This window comes from Erinaceus europaeus, chromosome 7 (assembly GCF_950295315.1).
Source record: "Erinaceus europaeus chromosome 7, mEriEur2.1, whole genome shotgun sequence".
Classification (NCBI taxonomy): Eukaryota; Metazoa; Chordata; class Mammalia; order Eulipotyphla; family Erinaceidae; genus Erinaceus; species Erinaceus europaeus.
In genome coordinates, this window is record NC_080168.1 from 84,089,660 (window position 1) to 84,108,798 (window position 19,139).

The following is a 19,139-nucleotide window of genomic DNA, read 5'->3' on the forward strand; positions in this document are numbered from 1 at the left end:
TCCACAAAATCATGCTCATAGGGTTTCCTTTGGGGCGTGCAGTATTATGGCTGCCTCCCCTCCTTTATATGTTTTCATATGCTTCAGGGTTTTTTTTTTTGTTTTGTTTACTACTAGCAGGTATTGTGTTTATGTTAAGGATAATAGTTGGGGCTGGGTGGCAACTCAGCTGGTAGAGTGCACACCTTACTATTTGTGAGGATCCAGGTTCAAGCCACTAGTTCTCACCATCTCGAATGTAACCAGGAATGGTAGAGTTGTGCAGGCAATGATCCCCAGTGGTAGTGGGAAAAATAGGAGGTAGCATAATGGTTATGCAAAAAGACCTTAATGAGTGAGGCAGCAAAGGTTCCAGGCTTAATCCCCAGCACCACCACAAGCCAGAACTGAGCAGTGTTCTGGTGCTCTGGTAAAATGGAAAGGGGTGGGTGGGTGGAATAGTCATTTCTCTCTCAAAGGAGAAAAAGGCTAAATTTGCATCAACTCTAGTTTTCATCGTATGCTCTGAATAATTTTATATCTGTTTATTCACCTTTTTGAACAGAATAAAGGAGACCCTGGGATTTTGCAGCACTGTTTAACATTCTCATATTCTATCCTGTAATTTCAACTGTTATCATTGTCTTCACACAAAAGAGAACAGCAGATAAGTAGACATCTCCCTTTGGAATGAACCCAAACAATGGTGTTTATGTCCTTGCCCCAGGTTTCACTCTTAGCAGCTCCACAAAGCTCTCCAACACCAAACTTGCCTTTAGGTTCCAGACTATTAAACAATTTATTCTGCTTTATATCTTTTTAAAGTTGTTTCTCTTATTGGGGGATTAATGTTTTACATTTGTTCTGCTTTATTATCTCAATGCTTTTCCAGACACCAAGTTGCAGATGTTAACACGATGCCAAACTTACTTCCTCGGATAGAGGACCTCACCAATGTACCCTGGACTCCATCTCTCCAGATCCCTGCCCACTAGGGAAAGATAGAGACAGGCTGGGAGTATGGATCAGCCTGCCAATGCCCATGTTCATTGGAGAAGCAACTACAGAAGCCAGACCTTCCACCTTCTGCACCTCATAATGACCCTGGGTTGGGTCCATGTTCCCAGAGGGATTAAGAATAGGAAAGCTGGGAGTTGGGCAGAGTGCAGTGGGTTAAGTGCACATGGCACCAAGTGCAAGGACACCAGTTCCGAGCCTCCGGCTCCCCACCTGCAGGACAGTTGCTCCACAGTCGGTGAAGCAGGTCTGCAGGTGTCTATCTTTCTCTCCCCCTCCTCTCTCCATTTCTCTCTGTCTTATCCAACAACAACATCAATAACAACAACAATAATAACTACAACAATAAAACAACAAGGGCAATAAAAGGGAATAAATAAATAAATACTTTTTAAAAAAGAATAGGAAAGCTTTCAAGGGAGGGGATGGGATACAGAACTCTGGTGGTGGGAATTGTGTGGAATTGTACCCCTCTTGTCCTGTGGTCTTGTCGCTATTTCTTATTTTAAAATAATAACAATAGAAAAACACACAGGATTTGTTTTCTAACAGTGTCAACTTCCAGGTGCTTTCTTTTTTTCTTTCTTTAATTTAAGCTAGGGGCCCTGTTAAGTTTGCCTCCAGGTCTGCTGAGGGCACTGGTTTTTGTCAGTGTTACCTTTTTATACATAAAAATGTTACATATATATATATCAAGAATTTTAGGTCCATACTCTTAGAGGAGGCACTATTGAGGGAGAGAAGGTACCACTCAGAAATAGGAGTGGTTACAGGTATAGGCGGGGCTTTGGCTTTAAAGGGGTTAACCTTCGGGGGGGCTTTCTCTCTTTTGAGACTACCACCACAATGTAAGTTTATTTACCTTTTCTCTATCTCTCCATCTCTCTCTCAAGCTGAAACATGTTTTGTTTTCAATAAAGTTTGATTTACCTGGATAAAAAAAAAAAAAGTGTGTGCTTTGCCAGGCCAGCTATCTCCTACTCCCACCCTCCCTTCTTTATTCAAAAGCATTCTAGGGAGGGCTGGAAAAATAGCTAGTTTAGGTATTAGTAGTACACTGTTCAGCTATATGTGCAACCCAGGTTCGAGGCTAGGCCCCACCATATTGAAGGAAGCCTTGGTGTTGTTTCTTTCAGTCTTTCCATGCCTCTGTCTCCATCCAAGAAAATAATAAACACATCCTAGGGGACATCAGGTGGTGGTGTGCCAGGGTAAGCACACATAGTACGAAGCACAAAGATCTTCTTTCAAGCCCCCAACTCCCTGGGGGAAAGCCTCACAAGAGGTGAAGCAGGTCTGCAAGTATCTAGCTTTCTCTCTCCCTCTCTATCTTCCCCTCCTTTCTCAATTTCTTTTTGCCCTATCCAAAAAAAAAAAAAAAAAAAAAAAATCAGAAAAAAATGCCACAGGAGCAGTGGATTTATAGTATAGGCACCAAGCCCCAGCAATAACCCCCTAGGGGCTGGGCGATAGTGCATCCAGTAGAGGGCACATGTTACCATGCAGAAGGACTCAGGCTGATGAGTGGTATTGCATCTCTCTCTCTCCCTCCTTCTCTGTCTCTACCAGAAAATAAAGAAAAAGAGCCCCTTTACCCCGCCCCAAGAGTGGAGTCATCATGCCAGCACCAAGCCCCAGTGATAACCCTGGTGGCAAAAAATAAAGAGTTCTAGTTGGGTGGCACATAACACTGTCCTCTCTTGTCCTGGTACAGCTCACTTATCATATGTCCTCAGAGGCCTCCCAGCAAAGCCCCACAGTTCAGACAGGCCAAAGAGCCCAAAATGTAGCCCTCTGGATCACTATGTGTGCATCTGAGAAAAGCCTTTGCTTGAGTCACTTTCACCAAGGAAGTGTGTCCAGTCACACTTCCTTGACCAGACAAGTGTGTCCTTGTCCAATCTTATCCTAGGGTCATCTGGCTTGGCAGTGCTTGGCCCAGTGGGACAGGTATTTTTTTTTTAATTTATGTATTTATAAAATGGAAACACTGACAAGACCATAGGATAAGAGGGGTACAATTTCCACCCCCAGTGCTCTGTATCCCCTCCCCTCCCCAATAGCTTTTCTATTCTTTAACCCCGAGGGAGTATGGACAGGTATTTTTGTGGGAGGCTATGCTGTAGGTCTCCCCACAGAAGGCAGGCCTAGTATTCAGGAAAGGTGCTCACTCCACTGCTGGGTGCTATTGAGAGCACACCCCCGCTTGCACACAGAGTCAAGGGCAGAGCTGTAGACAAATCAAAGGAACCTTTATTCTAAGAATCATGGCCGGCTTCTAACCAATCCCCCCCACACACACACACACTTAGATTCTGAACGTCTAAAAGGTTCTCTTTCTGTACACTTGGAAAAATACATTCATGTCCAGATATCATGGCCGGCTTCTAACCAATTCCTCCCCCCCCCACACACTTAGATTCTGAATGTCTAAAAGGTTCTCTTTCTGTACACTTGGAAAAATACATTCATGTCCAGATAAACACAATTTATTTATGGTTCAAATGCTTCCTGAAAAATCAGCACAATGAGATTCTTTAGACAATGATTATTAGCCTGTTAGAAGGCAATGAACATACATACCTCCAAGCACATCCAAGGTAAAGAGAAGACACCATGGGTGGTTGAGGGGTGGTAGCACGAAGGAGGTGCTGGGACTGGGGAGGAGGAGACAGAAAACCAGAAGACACAAGGAAACCCTGGCGAATTTGCTTTCCTAGGAGCAGGGGGCCTTTCTGTAGTCTTTTCCTCTCAGGCAAACTGACAATCAGGGCGGCAGCAAAGTCAGAGCAGGCTTCACAGTTAACAGACATGAGTCTGGGGCCCTTCTGGGGCTTGCTTTTGCTTCTGGTTGTGAGACCCTGGGCAGGTACTTGGCCTCTCAAGCCCGCTTTCTTTCCACTTGTAAAACATGGTCATGCAGCTGGGGAAATAGTTCAACTAGTAAAGTATCATGCCCAAGGTTCCTGGCTTGATTACATTGACTGCATGTACTGGAGTGGTGCTCTAACTCCTTTCTCTTTCTATAATAAATTAAAAAGAAAATCTTAAAAAAAAAAAAAAAACATGGCTAAGAATATCTATCTCCTGTGCTGGTTTATTGGAAGGATTAGAAGTAACCTAGACAAAGTGTTTACTCTGCCCCTGGCGTCACTGACACTCAATAAATAACTAAAACTTGTGTGTGTGGCAGGGTTTCACCTAAGAGTTTATTTGGATTGTATGGGTTTGCTTCTATTGTGATTCTGTCAACTGTCACTGCTTTCCAGTCTAAAACCGGCTGATCCCCCTGCTACAAGGCCATATGGTCATGAACATGAGTGATGGACACTCCCTTTGGATGTGGGGGTCATCTCTCCTCGAAGCACCAGCTCCATGCAGGGATAGAAGGCTCCTGAAGAGGTTGTGATCACCTCTTCCCCTCCCACCCTTACTCAACTGTTAACTACTCCCTCTGAGTTGTAGACAGGAGGGCACCACTGGACTCTGTGAGGTGGCAGCACACAGCAGGCCATGGGCTTGAGGCTCCTGATGCCATGTCTGAATGCAGACTTCTCCCACAGGACTCCTGCTCCCAGAACCACAGGCCTCCCCTCGCTCTAGCTCCTCAGATACTTGTCTCTCAAGCCTCAGGCCCTCACTCCAGCCGGGCAGCTATACCCTGTGTGGTGTGGAGAGAAAAACCACAATTCCATAGAGGTGGCACCTAAGGAATGTAGCCAGTCCTCTGCTGGGCCTGAAGAGAGGCCGGCAAGATTGAACAGACCCGGGCAGGGGCACTTGCACAGGCACACACAAGAAGCACCACAGAGCAGTGGAGGGAGGGGCCCCGTGTGAGGCGTCTGTCCTGCCCCAATGATGACGGGGATCCAGTGTTGAAGACTTAAGACAGAGAGCTCGTGCATATAGGAAACAGCAAGTTCATTTGAGGTCATTGTGGTCTCGGCAATGCAACACACGTGAATGTGGGTGTCATCAGAAAAGGGCCCAACATCAAGGTTTCTCTTGAGTTCCATGGAAAGGCTAGTCCCTATGAGATGGCCCTCGTTTCTCTGGTAGGCATCCCAACACTGACTCAGAGGTCTGTGAGAGGGAGGACTGTCCTCTCTTCCCCCAGAGCCCAGCAGGGTCTCCAGGGACACAGGTGAGCCAGGGGGTGGTAGGGAAGAGGATAGAGATGTCCAGGGCAGGCAGCCTAGATCCCCACTGTGCGCAGGGCCAGGCCAGCAGCTCAGAGACAGCTCTTGGGTCTGCAGGCACCTACAGTGGTCAGATATACTGCTCCTCATCTTTGTCATTCAGGAGCAGGGACCATTTGTCACCACTGTCCTCTGCTGCTGTGCTGTGCCGAGGCACCTTGTCAGACTTAAGGGAAGACAGAGAAACCTGGCTGACAAAGCTGATCTGGTCCCACTGCGTGGCTCTGGGTGAGTCCCGGCGCCGATCATCCAAGCCGATGTGTACGCTAACCTGGGACGCGGTCAGGGGCTTCATGCGGCCGTGGGCCTGGGCCTCATACCTCTCCCGATCGGGCTTCTTATAGCTGGGGGGGGCAAGGATCCAAGAGCATGTGAGCTGGTCAGGAGATATGGGTTTCCCTGGGGAGCCTGGTGAAGGGCTCCCCTCCAAGTCTTTCATTAACATGTAGGACCCAACCCTTGGGGGGTTCTCAAGGGAAGGATACTGGACTCCCAGGGCTCAGGCTAAGCTCACCTGATATAGAAGTTGACAGTCTAGATGCTCAACACTCAGGAGGCTGGGATTAACTCTCACTAATGAAAGCATAATTAAATAGTTCTTAAAAGGAAAAGTAAGAGGCCAGGTGGTGGTGTGCCCGGCTGAGTGTACATAGTTGTCAATCCTAAGGACCTGGGTTCAAGCTTTCGATCTCTACCTGTGGTAGGGGTCAGGTGGGGGGGGGGGTTAGAGAAGGATGCAGCTTCATAAATTATGAAGTAGTGCTGCAGGTATCTCTCTTCCTCTCTCCCTCTCTATCTTCCTATTCTCTCAGTTTCTCTGTCCTATCAAATCAAATAAATCAATATTGAGGAAAAAAAAAAGAGAAAAGTTAACGGGTAAGAAAATAGCTCATCTGGCAAGGTGCACACTCTACCTGGCATAAGGACCCAGGTTTGAGCCCCCAACCACCACATGGGAGCAACTGCATGGGGAAGCTTCACAAGTAGTGGAGGGGTGCTATGGTCTCTCTCTTTCTCTCTTTCCTTTTATGTCTCTCAACTTCTATCTTAAAGAGTCCTCAAGGAGTGGTAGAAATTGTGCAGGTATAGAGCCCCAGTGATAACCATGGTGGTAAAAAAAAAACCCAAAAAACCTCTTAAGGATAATAGACATGGGAGTCGGGCTGTGTAGCACAGCGGGTTAAGCGCAGGTGGCACAAAGCACATGGACCAGCGTAAGGATCCCGGTTTGAGCCCCCGGCTCTCCACCTGCAGGGGAGTCACTTCACAGGCAGTGAAGAAGGTCTGCAGGTGTCTCTCTGTCTCTCCCCTTCTCTGTCTTGCCCATCTCTATTTCTCTCTGTCCCATCCAACAACGATGACATCAATAACAACAATAATAATAACTACAACAATAAAACAAGGGCAACAAAAAGGAATAAATAAATAAATATTAAAAAAGAATAATAGACATAAAAAACAGCCAAGGAAAAGTAAAACAGTGGTCAGGGTGGTGGCACAGTGGATAAGGCACTGCACTCTCAAGCATGAGGTCCTTAGTTCAGACTCTGGCAGTACATGTACCAGAGTGATGACTGGTTTTTTCTCTCTATCTCCCCTATCATTTATCATTAATAAATAAATAAAATCTTTTTAAAAAATATATAAAAAGGGAGTCAGGCAGTAGCGCAGCGGGTTAAGCGCATGTGGTGCAAAGTGCAAGGACCGGCGTAAGGATCCCGGTTTGAGCTCCTGGCTCCCCACCTGCAGGGGAGTCACTTCACAGACAGTGAAGTAGGTCTGCAGGTGTCTGTCTTTCTCTCCCCCTCTGTCTTCCCCTCCTCTCTCCATTTCTCTCTGTTCTATCTAAGAACAATGACATCAATAATAATAATAACAACAACAATAAAAAACAACAAGGGCAACAAAAAGGGAAAATAAATAAATACATATTTAAAAACATATATACATAAAAGAAAAGTAAAACAAAGTGATCTTATACCTATATATTTATAGCAATGCACCTTGTCCAGATGAACTACTATGGCCCCATGTGTGCTGACTGAAGAGGTCAACTACCTGCTTGCAATGCTGACAGATTCTGTCTCTCTCTTGGCTTCACTCAACACTGTCCTTCAAGTGAACAAATCATGAACCTGCGCCCAGCCTGGGTTGCACCAGCTCCAAGAGTGCTCGTGAGGTGAGAAAGGGTCTTGGGGCCTGGGCACTACTGCCTGCGGCCACTCTTACCACACAGGGACTTACCACTTGAGCTGCAGTGATGAGAGCACCACTGACACGGAGGAGGCTGCCATGGCCGCCGAGCCCATCCAGGGCTGCAGCACGATACCGATGGGCATGAAGACACCTGCAGGGGAAGGCAGTATTCAAACCAGCTCAAAGAAGCAGACCCCTCCCTGGGCTGCCCACTACCAGGGGCCCCTCCTCAGGAGGTTCCCACACTCCAACTGCAGGGGGGCTATCTCACTGCTGGGCAGGCCAAGCACTGTCAGAGGACTAGGGTCTCCCCCAACTTGACTTTCCCAAGATGGCCCAGTGGTGGCATCAGAGGAGTTCCAAGGGTATCAGAGGAGTTCCACTGGCATGTGGCAGGTGCCCCAGAACTGCCAGTGATGGTTGCCTGTCAGACTCTGTCTTAATAAATAGTTCAGAAAATGGAGTTACAGTAAGTAATCAGGCATCTTGGCCAGTTTCTCAGTGATGACCCAAGTGGGTGGCAATCTGGGTTGTACCTGCAACTTACTTATTTTCATTGATACCAGGGTTGTTGCTGGAGTTTGGTGTCTGCATGACAAATCCACTGCTCCCAGCAGCTACTTATAATTTTTGACAGAGATAGAGAGAAATTCAGAGGGGAGGGAGAGATAGGGAGAGAGAAGGAGACACACTATAGTCTTGCTTCACTGCTCATGAAACTTCCTCCCTACAGGTGGGAACCAGGGGTTTGAAGCCAGGTCCCTGCAACTGGTATTGTACACATTATACTGGGTGTGCCACTGCCCAGTCCCAATCTCGGCAACTTTCTCCCTCTTTTTTTTTTTTTTTTTTGCCACCAGGGTTATTAGCAGGGGTTCAGTGCTTGCACAACTCCACTATTCCTGGCAGATATTTTTTCTTTTTGATAGAGGGAGAGGGAGAGTGAAAGGGAAAGGAAGGGAGGGAAGGAAAGAGAGAGACTGTAGCACTGTTCCATCACTTATGAATCTTCCCCCTTGCAGTTGCCTCCCATGTATTGGCCAGGGGGCTTGAACCCAGGTCCTCATACATGGCAATGAGGGAGCTCTACTGGGTGAGCCATGCCCCCATTCAGATATATATATTTTTAAAAGCAGAGAACATAAAGCCAATGTTTCCAAAAAGCTCTTGGCCAGCCAGCCAGCCAGCCAGCCAGCCAGCCAGCCAGCCAGCCAGCCTGTGTGAGAACAGCTGGCTGAGTAGCAGGAACCCGTGGGCAAAAGGGGCCCTCTGGCAGGAGCAGGCAGAGGCATAGGGCAGACAAGGCACCCACCTGCCGCGATGGGGATCCCCACCAGGTTGTAGATGAGCGCCAGGACCAGGTTAAGTCGGATCCTCCAGACGGTCCTCTTAGAGAGGTGGATGCTGGCCACCACATCCAGCAGATCATTCTGCAGGAGGACAGCAGGGATGAGCCTGGGTGCTGCCTACACCCCACCCAACTGAAGCCAGGCCTCATGGTCACACTTACTCGGATGAGGACCACATCAGCCGCCTCGATGGCCACATCCGTGCCTGTCCCAATGGCGATGCCCACATCGGCACGTGCCAGGGCGGGAGAGTCATTGACCCCGTCACCCACCATGGCTACTCGCCTCCCTGTGCTCTGGAGCTCCTGGACCTTGGCCACCTTGTGAGAAGGCAGCACTTCCGCAAAGACCTTGTTGATGCCAACCTGAGAGGAAAGTCAGATGGCCATTCAAATGTGCATGCACAACATGGGGAGTCAGTCCATCCCGCCAGGTCCTGCAAGGGATGTTAGCCACCAGCTCCCTGATTCCAAGCAGTCTGGCAAAGCTGCCCTGTCCCACCCCCAAATCTAATATAGTCCTCGTAGTGGGGCTTATCTGCCCACATCCATTTTGCCAGCTCTTCCCAAGTGGTCTTCCCAAATGATAACCTCCTCTGCACACAACTCTCCTGCTCACAGTCCTCCAAAGGCCCTTGGGACAGGCCTGCTCTCCAAGCTCCCCTCCACCTGGCTCTGCCGCCCCTACAGGCCTACCCAAAACCCTGCACCATTCAGCTCTGTGGCCTCTCCAGCAGCACTCAGACATCCAGACTGGGAAGGCCAGTTCTCCTTTCCCGCTCTTCCTCCTTGCAGCTGACCACTAGGCTCCAGGCATACCCTGCCTGGAAAGAGGGCACAGACCACACTGGGTTGTGGGGAGGGACAGACAGGAGCCTCTGGATGTCCTTTGTACTTCTTTCTGTTGGAGCAGTGAGCACACAGCTCTGTACTTGGTCACTCACAGACCCACAGTGACAAGCCAATTGACCATGAACCTCTCAAGGAAGGTGTTTTCTCTGGTCCTTTCCACAGCCTATGAGTTCACAGGCTTAGTCAGTGCTGCTGAGCGAAAGGGAACTCTGCAGGCTCAGTGCTAGCAAGGAAGGCCTCCCAGACAGAGGCTGCTGTGAAATGCATCACAGGAATTTCGTTTTCAAAATCACAGGGCTTTTGGGGAAGGGAAGGTAGGTACTGAGTTGTCAGGAGTCATAGCCAAGTGCAGGGTCAGGCAGGCAGGCAGGCAGGCATGGTGATGTCACCACAGCGCAGGCTCAGAACCCAGGACCAGGGGGCTATGTGGTAGTGTAGCAGGTTAAGCGCAAATGGCGCAAAGCACAAGGACTCATGTAAGGATCCCGGTTCAAGCCCCCAGCTCCCCACCTGCAGGGTCATTTCACAAGGTCACTTCACAAGTGGTTAAGCAAGTCTTCAGGTGTCTATCTTTCTCTCCTCTCTTGATTTTTCCCTCTGTCCTATCCAACAATAATGACAACAAAAAATAGCAATAACAATAACAACAACAAGGGCAACAAAAATGGCCTGCAGGAGCAGTGGATTCATAGTGCAGGCACCAAGCCCGAGGGATAACCCTGGAGGCAAAAAAAAAAAAAAAAAAAAAAAAAAAAAAAACCAGGCCCACTGAGCATTGCTTGGAAGCCAGCACAGACCTGGCACACACAAGTGAGGAGGATCAAGCAGCCAAAGTTCCACTTAACATAAGGTTAGAAAGTCATGTATTTTGGCTCTCCAATCATTCCCCTTTTTAAAAATTGCTGAGAATAATTATTTTTATTGCTTAGGATAGAGAGAAAATTGGGATTTCTTTCCACAGGGCTGCAGACTGAAGTGAGCTCTGGGCTTGGAGCCCACAGAGCCCATGGAGAAAGCACTGGACACGGGGTGGGACAGATGCAAAACTAGCCCCAAACATGCTGCTGCCTTTTCCCCAAACTGCTTGTGTGACTTAAAGTCTTCATGTCTTTAAGGGGGATGATGTCCTGGGTCCCTAACCCTGGGCTCCTACCTGGGTGGCAATGGCTCTGGCTGTCTTCCGGTTGTCCCCTGTAATCAGAACCACGTCCACGCCCATACTCTTCAGCGTGTGCACAGCCAGGGCTGCCTCCTGCTTGACAGAATCTGCGATGGCGATCATGGCACACAGCACACCTGCAGGTACAGCCAAAGGTAAATGCACAGCAATACCCATAGGAAAGTACACTAGTAAACACAACTACATCAACACTCATGGCTAAGCACACAGGTAAGTACACCTGTAGCAAATACCCACAGGTAAACACAAGTCAGCAGAGCACTGAGCAGACTAGAGAACAAATAACATCCTTTTGCCTTTTACTTCAAAGAAACAGAAAGGGAGAGACACCCAGCACAATCCCTTGTACTCCCATATGGTACAAGAGTTCAAATCCAATGAGACCCGCTGCATGGCAAGGTGGGCATTCTACTGTGTGAGCTATCTCCCAGCCCCTGTAGGAAATCTGCAGGTACTGAAACAGAAGGCTCTCTAGGATGAAGTGTGATGAGAACAGAAAAAGGGCAAGCGGTGTGCAGGAGAGGAGGGCTCCTCCGGTTGAGTGCTCTGATAAGCTGAAAGGAGTGTGAGTTTATAAAAACTTTGGAAAAAGGGGGCCGGGTGGTAGGTAGCACACCTGGTTTTAAGCACACACATTACAATGTGCAAGGCCTTGGGCTCAAGCCCCAGGCCTCCACCTGCAGGGGGAAAGCTTCACAAGTGGTGATGAGGTAGGGTTGCAGGTGTCTCGCTGTATCTCTCTTTCTTCCTCTCAATTTCTGGCTGTCTCTATTCAATAAGCAAATAAAGATAATTAAAAGAAAAAGAGGGAATTTCTCCTTTCCCTTTAAAAAGACAGTAATTTTTTGGGTGGGGGGAGATAGCATAATGGTTATGCAATGAGACTCTCATGGCTGAGGCTCCAAAGTCCCAAGTTTAATCCCCCGCACCACCGTAAGCCAGAGATGAGCAGTGCTGTGGTGACAAAAAAAAAAAAAAAAAAAGAAAGGAAGAAAGAAAGAAAGAAAGAAAAAGTACTTAGGAAAAAAGCATGGTGGTGGAAACAGAAGGGGGGGAGGGAACTTATTTGACTAGCACATTCAAAATACTGCAATACATGTATTGTTTCTGACATGCAACTGCATTTACTTCTGGCAGAAAGCAACACTAACAAAACAAGGTTTGAATCTCATGTAGAGTTATAAAGCTCGAAGACAGAATCTAAACACTCAGCCACAGGTCATCATGGGCAGTTCTGTCCGGGAGACAATATAATGGCTATTTAAAAAGAGCTTTCATGTCTAAGGCCCTGGGGTCCAAGGGTCAATCACCAACACAACCATAAACCAGAGCTGAGCAGTGTTCTGGTAAAAAATGAATAAATTAACTAAATGAGTGAAAAGTTTCAAGAGAGTTCATTACTGAAAAGTAACCTATAGTTAAGCCTCTTAAGAAGGTCAATTGTGGTGCTACCTGCAGTGTTGGATGAAAAGGGTGACTCTGAATGGCCCGTCTGAACAGAAACAATGATGAAGACGGCTTAGAATTTCAGAGGAGATAGAAGACCTGGTGGGGGTTGTACTGTTATGTGGAAAACTGAGAAATGTTATGCATGTACAAACTGTTGTATTTACCGTCGAATGTAAAACATTAATCCCCCAATAAAGGGGGGAAAAAGGTGGTATACTCATGCAATGAGATAAACTCAAAAGATAGAGAGAGAAAAGAGAGATTCTGCTGAGTCATGCTTCAACATGGATTAAAAAAAAAAAAAAAGAATTTCAGGGGTGAGGATGCCAGAACAGAGTTGGCTCTGGGGGAATGAGGGAGAAAGTGCAAAGGGGGAGAAGAGATGGAGACAGCAGGCCAACCTTTTAGGAAACAGTTAACAGAGAGAAGTTTTATTTCTTCTTTCTTTCCCTCTCTTTCTTTCTTTCTTTCTTCAGAAGACTCTGCTTTTGACTGTAATCTATAAGAAACTTCAGAAGGTAGGAGGGGACAAGTGATACCGTCAATGGCCACCAGGATGGCGGTCTGGCCTTTCATCTCATGATTTGTCATGGCATCGCTGACGTCACTGGAGATGGTGAAGCCATTGCGCCTCATCCATTCACGGTTCCCAATCAGCACAGAGAAAGTGTGGGGGGCTGCGTCTGTCCAGAAAAGTTCATGGTTATTCCCAGACAGCCCCGTTTCACTGGGAGAAACAACTGAGAAGTCACATGATCCTTTCTCACAGCAAAACATTCACGATCCATTCCAAAAAACTAACACCCAGTACATGCCTCTCAGAGGACCAGGGCTCTCCCACATGGGAGGTTTCCTGTTTCTGAAGAAGCAAAGATTTCCCATCTGCCCATTTTGTACTTTTAACTTTATTATTATTAATATTTAGATAGAGACAGAGAGGCAGAGGGAGAGACAAAGTAAAAGAGCCTACAGCACCAAAGCTTCCTTCAATACAGTGATGGCAGGGATTGAACCTGGGTCAGGAATATGGCAAACCAGCACACTATTCAAGTGAGCTATTTCACCAGTTCCCCACTTTGTACCCTTAAGAAGAAAGATGAAGGGAGTCAGGCGGTAGCGCAGCGGGTTAAGCACACGTGAAGCGCACGTGGCGCAAAGCACAAGGACTGGCCTAAGGATCCCGGTTCAAGTCCCTGGCTCCCCACCTGCAGGGAGTCACTTAATAGGCGGTGAAGCAGGTCTGCAGGTGTCTCTCTTTCTCTCCCCCTCTCTGTCTTCCCCGTCTCTCTCCATTTCTCTCTGTTCTATCCAACACAATAACATCAATAACAACAACAACTCCAACAATAAAACAAGGACAACAAAAAGGAATAAATAAATAAATATTAAAAAAAAGAGAGAGATGAAAAAAAGAAAGAAAAAAAAAGAAGGGAGATGAACTTGATTTGAGAGGAACCTTGGGTGAGGGAAATAGCATAACGGCATAATGGTTATGCAAACACACTTTTATGCATGAGCCTCCAAGGTCCCAGGTTCAATCCTGCACCACCATAAACCAGAGCTGAGCAGTGGTCTGGGAATTAAAAAGAGAAAGAGGGAGGGAGAGAGAGAGAGAAGGATAGAGCTACCCAGATTATGGAGCAGATAAGTGAGACAATAAACTACCGAATTTTTTTGTCTGTTGTTAGTGTGAAATCAGGGTTGTTTTCAAAGACACAAGTGACAGACTACCAGCTTTCTTGGGCAGTGCGGAACACACCTGCTGTGAGTCAGTGTTCCCACTGTAGGAAGACGCATGTGCCCAGTACAGTGCTCTCTGTGGCTTGGCACACCGCCACCTGACCCAGCTCCGCCCTGTCCCACCCCACAGACTGTGTGCAGAGATAAAAGCAAGAGCACCTGTTTCTGTGGGACTGTGGCCAACCCTGCTTGGGTGAGCAGTGCGTTCGCTGGGGGCCAGGACACCTTCCACGCTGCTGACTTTACAGCCAATCCCACATCCTGGCACTGCCTGGAAGTCGGTGCAGTATCCCAGGATCTCTGTCCCAAGCTCCTGGGGAAGGGGTCAGAAAGCAGGTGAGGTTGAGAGGTGGCAGGGCAGGGATGGGGTGAGGGTGAGGCAGCAGCAGCAGTAGCCAGGAATAAAGACGGAAGCAGAACTGAAAGAAGAGGCAGAAAGACCTGTCCGAACTCAGAAAGCCTGTCTCTCTGACCTGATACAGACATCAGAATATGATGTCTCCTGAGGAAGAATACTTCCTCAGAAACTGTGCCAAGAATCCCCTGCACTGGGCTCTACCCTAGGGCTCCCTAGTCCAGTGGATTCTCCCCACTCAGCCCCACTCCACTTCACCTGCACGCCCCTGTGGAGGGAGTATGCATAAAGGTCTCAGTTTGTGCTGTCTCTCTCACTGAGAATTGAACTCTAGAGGGCAGAGATCATAGCTTATTAGTTTTGTGAGGAGGAAGGAACTTCCAATCTACATTTGGTGGGGAGGGGCTACAAGTGCAGCTGAGGACGTACCTCTTTGCAGTATTTGGTGACCGCCACACCAAGGGGGTGCTCGCTACTGGCCTCTGCTGTCCCCACCACTGCCAGAACCTTCCTGAGGGGCAGTGTGGCCATGTCCACCAGCAGGAGAACACGCATGACTTTCGGGACCCCATGAGTAATAGTGCCAGTTTTATCAAACATCACAGTCTTGATCTATAAAAAAACAAAAACAAAAACAAAAAAATAAGACAACCATGCTACAGTGACCACAAACACAGACGGGAAGATGCTGCTGAGGACACATGACCCTGAGGTGTCACCCACACCCATGGCAGAGGGCATCCTTCCTGGCTGTACCACAGTCCTTGGCGACTCATCCCAGGCTGGTGTTCCTACTGTAGTCACACCACTTCCCTCTCCAGCCAGACAAAAACACCCATACCAGGGCTTAGTGAAGTAGGAGGTCCCTCTTTGATGCTACTGGACAGTAACACTGCAGCTTTTGCCTATGCTGGCTGGGAGGAGGACCTGGGTCTCGTCCCCCTGTCCACTGCCAGCTGCCCAGCCAGGCTGCACTTTCTGTGGTGTGTGTATAGTGAGGACACCTGCCAAAAACAGAGTTCTCCAAGTTCAAGGAAGGAAGGGCTTGTCCCTTGGCCACAAGACAAATCACCTACAAACTTCCAAAATTAAATAAAGAGGAACTAGAAAATATGAACAGGCCAATCACAGCCAAAGAAATTGAAACAGTTACTAAAAGTTATCACCTTTCCAAGATACAGGGTGGGAGACAGAAAGGGAGCAAGAGACACCTGCAGCACTGCTCCACTGCTCATGAAGCTTCCTCCTGCAGGTGGGGACCATGGGCTTGAACCTGGGTCCAGGTTAATAGTAACACGGGCACTCAACCATCAGGTGTGCCACACCACCTGACCCCAGTCCCACATATTAATACAACAAGCAACTGTAAAGTGCTTTCAATGTGTCAGGGACTGGGCAAGATACTGGGGACACACTGGTGAGGGACAAGTTCAGAAGCTCCAAACTTTCAGAGTCTCTAACATGGACCCCACCCTCGACTGCTCTCTGCTTGCCTTTTTGCTCGCAGGTCTCAGGGGAACTATCAACAACTTCCTTTGCTCATTCCAGTCCCCCACACAAGTGAGGACCTCCTGCTAAGTTCTACACATGGTACCATATCTCTCAAAGCACCAGTCTGCTGTCCTGTTTTTCCTTCTTATAAGTTATTAGTAACGATGGCTGTGACCAGAGCTGGCACAGATCACCTGTAATAAATGCTCAATAAATTCCAGGTAAACAAATGGAAGGAAGGTTGGACCAAAAGGAAGATCCTTCATAAACACTGTTGCCCACTATTTCATTCCCCACAGTGACAGGACATCCTGCTAATCATGGGTTGGGGAGGGGGGCAGGGCTTGTTCTGCATTCTAGAGCCTGACCATCTGGGTGTACAGCTTAGCTTATTCACTTCAGGCTTCAGGCAGTTACTCAGTGTCCTCCTCCTACTGTTAGTTGCTGATTAAATGCAAACAATTTGGGAGCCAGGCAGTGGTGTTCCTAGTTGAGCACACATGCTACCATGTTCAGGGACCTGGGTTTAAGCCCCAGACCCCACTTTGATGAGTGATATGGGGGTGAAGCAGGTCCACAGGTGTCTCTTTCTCTTTTAAACTTAATTTTTATATTATCTTTATTTATTGGATAGACACAATCAGAAATGGAGAGGGAAGGGGGAGACAGACAGGGAGAGAGAGTGAGAGACACCTGCAGTACTATTTCACCACTTCCAAAGTTTTTCCCTTGCAGGTGGGTACTAGGAGCTTGAACCCAGGTCCTTTTGCATTGTAACATGTGTGCTCAACCAGGTGCACTACCACCCGGCCCCTCTCTCTTCTTCTCTATCCCCCCCTCAATTTTTCTTCTTTTCTTGTCATTCATATATATATATATTAAAAGAAATGCCTTTAAAAATAAACTCAATTCATATATTTTTTAATTTTTTATATTTATTTATTCCCTTTTGATGTCGTTGTTGTTGGATGGGACAGAGAGAAATGGAGAGAGGAGGGGAAGACAGATAGGAGAGACAGAGAGGAGGAGAGAAAGACAGACACCTGCAGACCTGCTTCACTGCCTGTGAAGCCACTCCTCTGCAGGTGGGAATCTGGAGGCTCGAACTGGGATCTTTATGCTGGTTCTTGTGCTTTGCGCCACCTGAGCTTATCCCACTTCACTATCGCCCAACTCCCAATTAATTCATATTTTAAAAGTGTTTAATCCTATAACAGCTAGTTGTCATTGTTTCTCACTTTGCTTGCTTAACAGGGCTACTTGTGAAGCCTCTTTGGGGTTCTTAACATGACATTTAAATAGCCACTGTTTTGATTTGAACTCTGAAGTTAAAACAAATAAATATCATCATCACCATCACCATCATCATCATCCCGCTACACCCCAGACAGCCCACCTTGTGAGCCATCTCCAGTGGCTTGCCTCCCTTGATAAGAATGCCGTTCTGGGCAGCCACGCCAGTGCCCACCATGACCGCTGTGGGGGTAGCCAGGCCCAGTGAGCAGGGGCAGGCGATGCACAATACCGTGATGGACGTCTGGAAGGCGAAGCGGAGGATCACTTCTGCCCGGGAGATGTTCTTGTTGTAGGTCTGGAAAGATGGAGGAGACAGAGACCGGGGGAGACTTCAGGAAGCCAATACAACCGATTCTAATCATATAGGGTCATTATAGGAGGGTGGTGGGACCTAAGGGGGCAGGATGGGTGGGCTTAGGGTTGTCCTTGGCTGTGCAGGATATGCTTTACGAGATCGTTTCTCACCCTGATTTTCCAGCCTGATCCCATACTTTCCTTAGATAAAGGCATCTGAGAGCAGACTCATATAAGAGTCCCTGCAAGGGGAAACGACATAAGACTCTAGAAATGTATCATATTTATATAGCTTCTGACTCACTGATTTACCTTCTCTTTGCCTATTTCCTCATATTCAAACTGAAGATCACAATTCCCATCCCCAAGCTGTTGCTCAGAGAGTGAAATAATATACAGATGACACATACAAGTTTACATACTACAATACCTGACATGGGGGAGGTTTCTAAGGAAATGTAACTCTTAGAGCATTTACTGTTTTATTATTATGCAAACTTTTAAAAATGATGGGTCTCCAGCAAATCTGCCCTATGGTGATAACCATATGAGCGGAAACAGATACAAGGATATTTATCATCGTGATGGTTTCGTAGTAATAAAAAACTAGAAGCAACTGAGAGGGGATTCATGTGCTCACTTTGGCAGCATATATACTAAAATTGATACAGAGAAGATTAGCACAGTCCCCGAGCAAGGATGACATGAAAATTCGTGAGAGGGGATTCATTAAATTGTGGTATGGTGTGCATCATGAAATATTATGCAATAGTTGAAATGATTCTATACTTAATGATATGGAAATATATTAGTGATATTACTGAGTTTTTTTAAAAAAATAAAAAAGAAGCAAGCACAAAATAGCATGCATGTGAGTTAATGTGTGCAGAGTGATCGGCCTCTATCTACAGATAGTCTTCCAACAATAAGAGAAAGATAGTCACCAAAGGGAGGAAAATAACTACTCTAGGAATGGGTTTAGAGTCATCTTTATTTTCTTCTATTTTTCACTAGGGTTTTGTTTGTTTGCTTTGTTTTGTTTTTGTAAATTCAAAAATGCAGGTCATGTTTTCAGTTACTTTGTGGCACATCCTGGTATTATAATCTGCATTTTGCCATCTTGAGTTAGCTTGGTTTTTCATATTTAAGCTAGTGTTTCTAGAGTACAACTAAGAGACACTATGTTCATTCAACTGCAGTTTAAAAGAAGTTTTTAAATCAAGGAAACAGACCCCAATCTCTTTAACTTCTATCTGTCTTTGATTTTTTTTATTTTAAAAATTGTAAACCTGGTAGCGTGCACACATTACCATGTGTAAAAATTAAGGTTCAAGCCCCTGGCCCCCACCTGCAGGGATGGGGGCGGGGGGAGCTTCACAAGCAATGGAGAAGTGCTATAACTGTCTCTACTTCTCTCTGTCTCTCTCCTTATCTTGTTCTGTCTCTCACCTCTATCAAAAAGAAAGAAAAGAAAAAAATGGTCACCAGGAATGGTGAAGTCCTATAGGCACTGAGTCCCAGTGATAATACTGGTGGAAAAAGCAAAAGAAAAATAATCTAAAAATAAGATTTTAAAGTAGGATATATTCATATATGAGGACTTAATTTTCACAGAAACAGTTGGATTTGTGCAGAAGGACATGTTTAAGGCAATACATGAATCTTAGAGACAAAATCTGTATGGTTAAAAAAAAATACTAATTCTTGTCAAAGTAACACCTGATATTCTGGTGAGATTGAAAG

The 19,139-nt window shown here is 46.8% G+C and overlaps 1 protein-coding gene and 1 non-coding gene across 4 annotated transcripts in view; one reads left to right on the forward strand and one right to left on the reverse strand.

Annotated features, from left to right (window-relative positions):
* Positions 1-3,469: 3,469 nt before the first annotated feature.
* ATP7B (ATPase copper transporting beta) overlaps positions 3,470-19,139 on the reverse strand; it is a 77,970-nt gene continuing 62,300 nt past the window's right edge. For 2 of the 3 annotated variants that reach the window (XM_060194882.1, XM_007521570.3), the window contains exons 14-22: positions 17,203-17,397; positions 14,745-14,927; positions 14,120-14,273; positions 12,760-12,903; positions 10,745-10,887; positions 8,902-9,105; positions 8,704-8,821; positions 7,440-7,542; positions 3,470-5,539 (exon numbers count right to left, since the gene is read on the reverse strand). In XM_060194882.1, the coding sequence (XP_060050865.1) occupies positions 5,266-5,539; positions 7,440-7,542; positions 8,704-8,821; positions 8,902-9,105; positions 10,745-10,887; positions 12,760-12,903; positions 14,120-14,273; positions 14,745-14,927; positions 17,203-17,397 (1,518 nt within the window). In that variant the 3' untranslated portion in view covers positions 3,470-5,265. The remainder of the gene's footprint in view (positions 5,540-7,439; positions 7,543-8,703; positions 8,822-8,901; positions 9,106-10,744; positions 10,888-12,759; positions 12,904-14,119; positions 14,274-14,744; positions 14,928-17,202; positions 17,398-19,139) is intronic. The other variant, XM_016187480.2, reaches the window with a different exon arrangement.
* LOC132539630 (U6 spliceosomal RNA) lies at positions 18,029-18,132 on the forward strand. Its single transcript, XR_009550968.1, has one exon. It is a non-coding gene; the product is annotated as a U6 spliceosomal RNA (small nuclear RNA).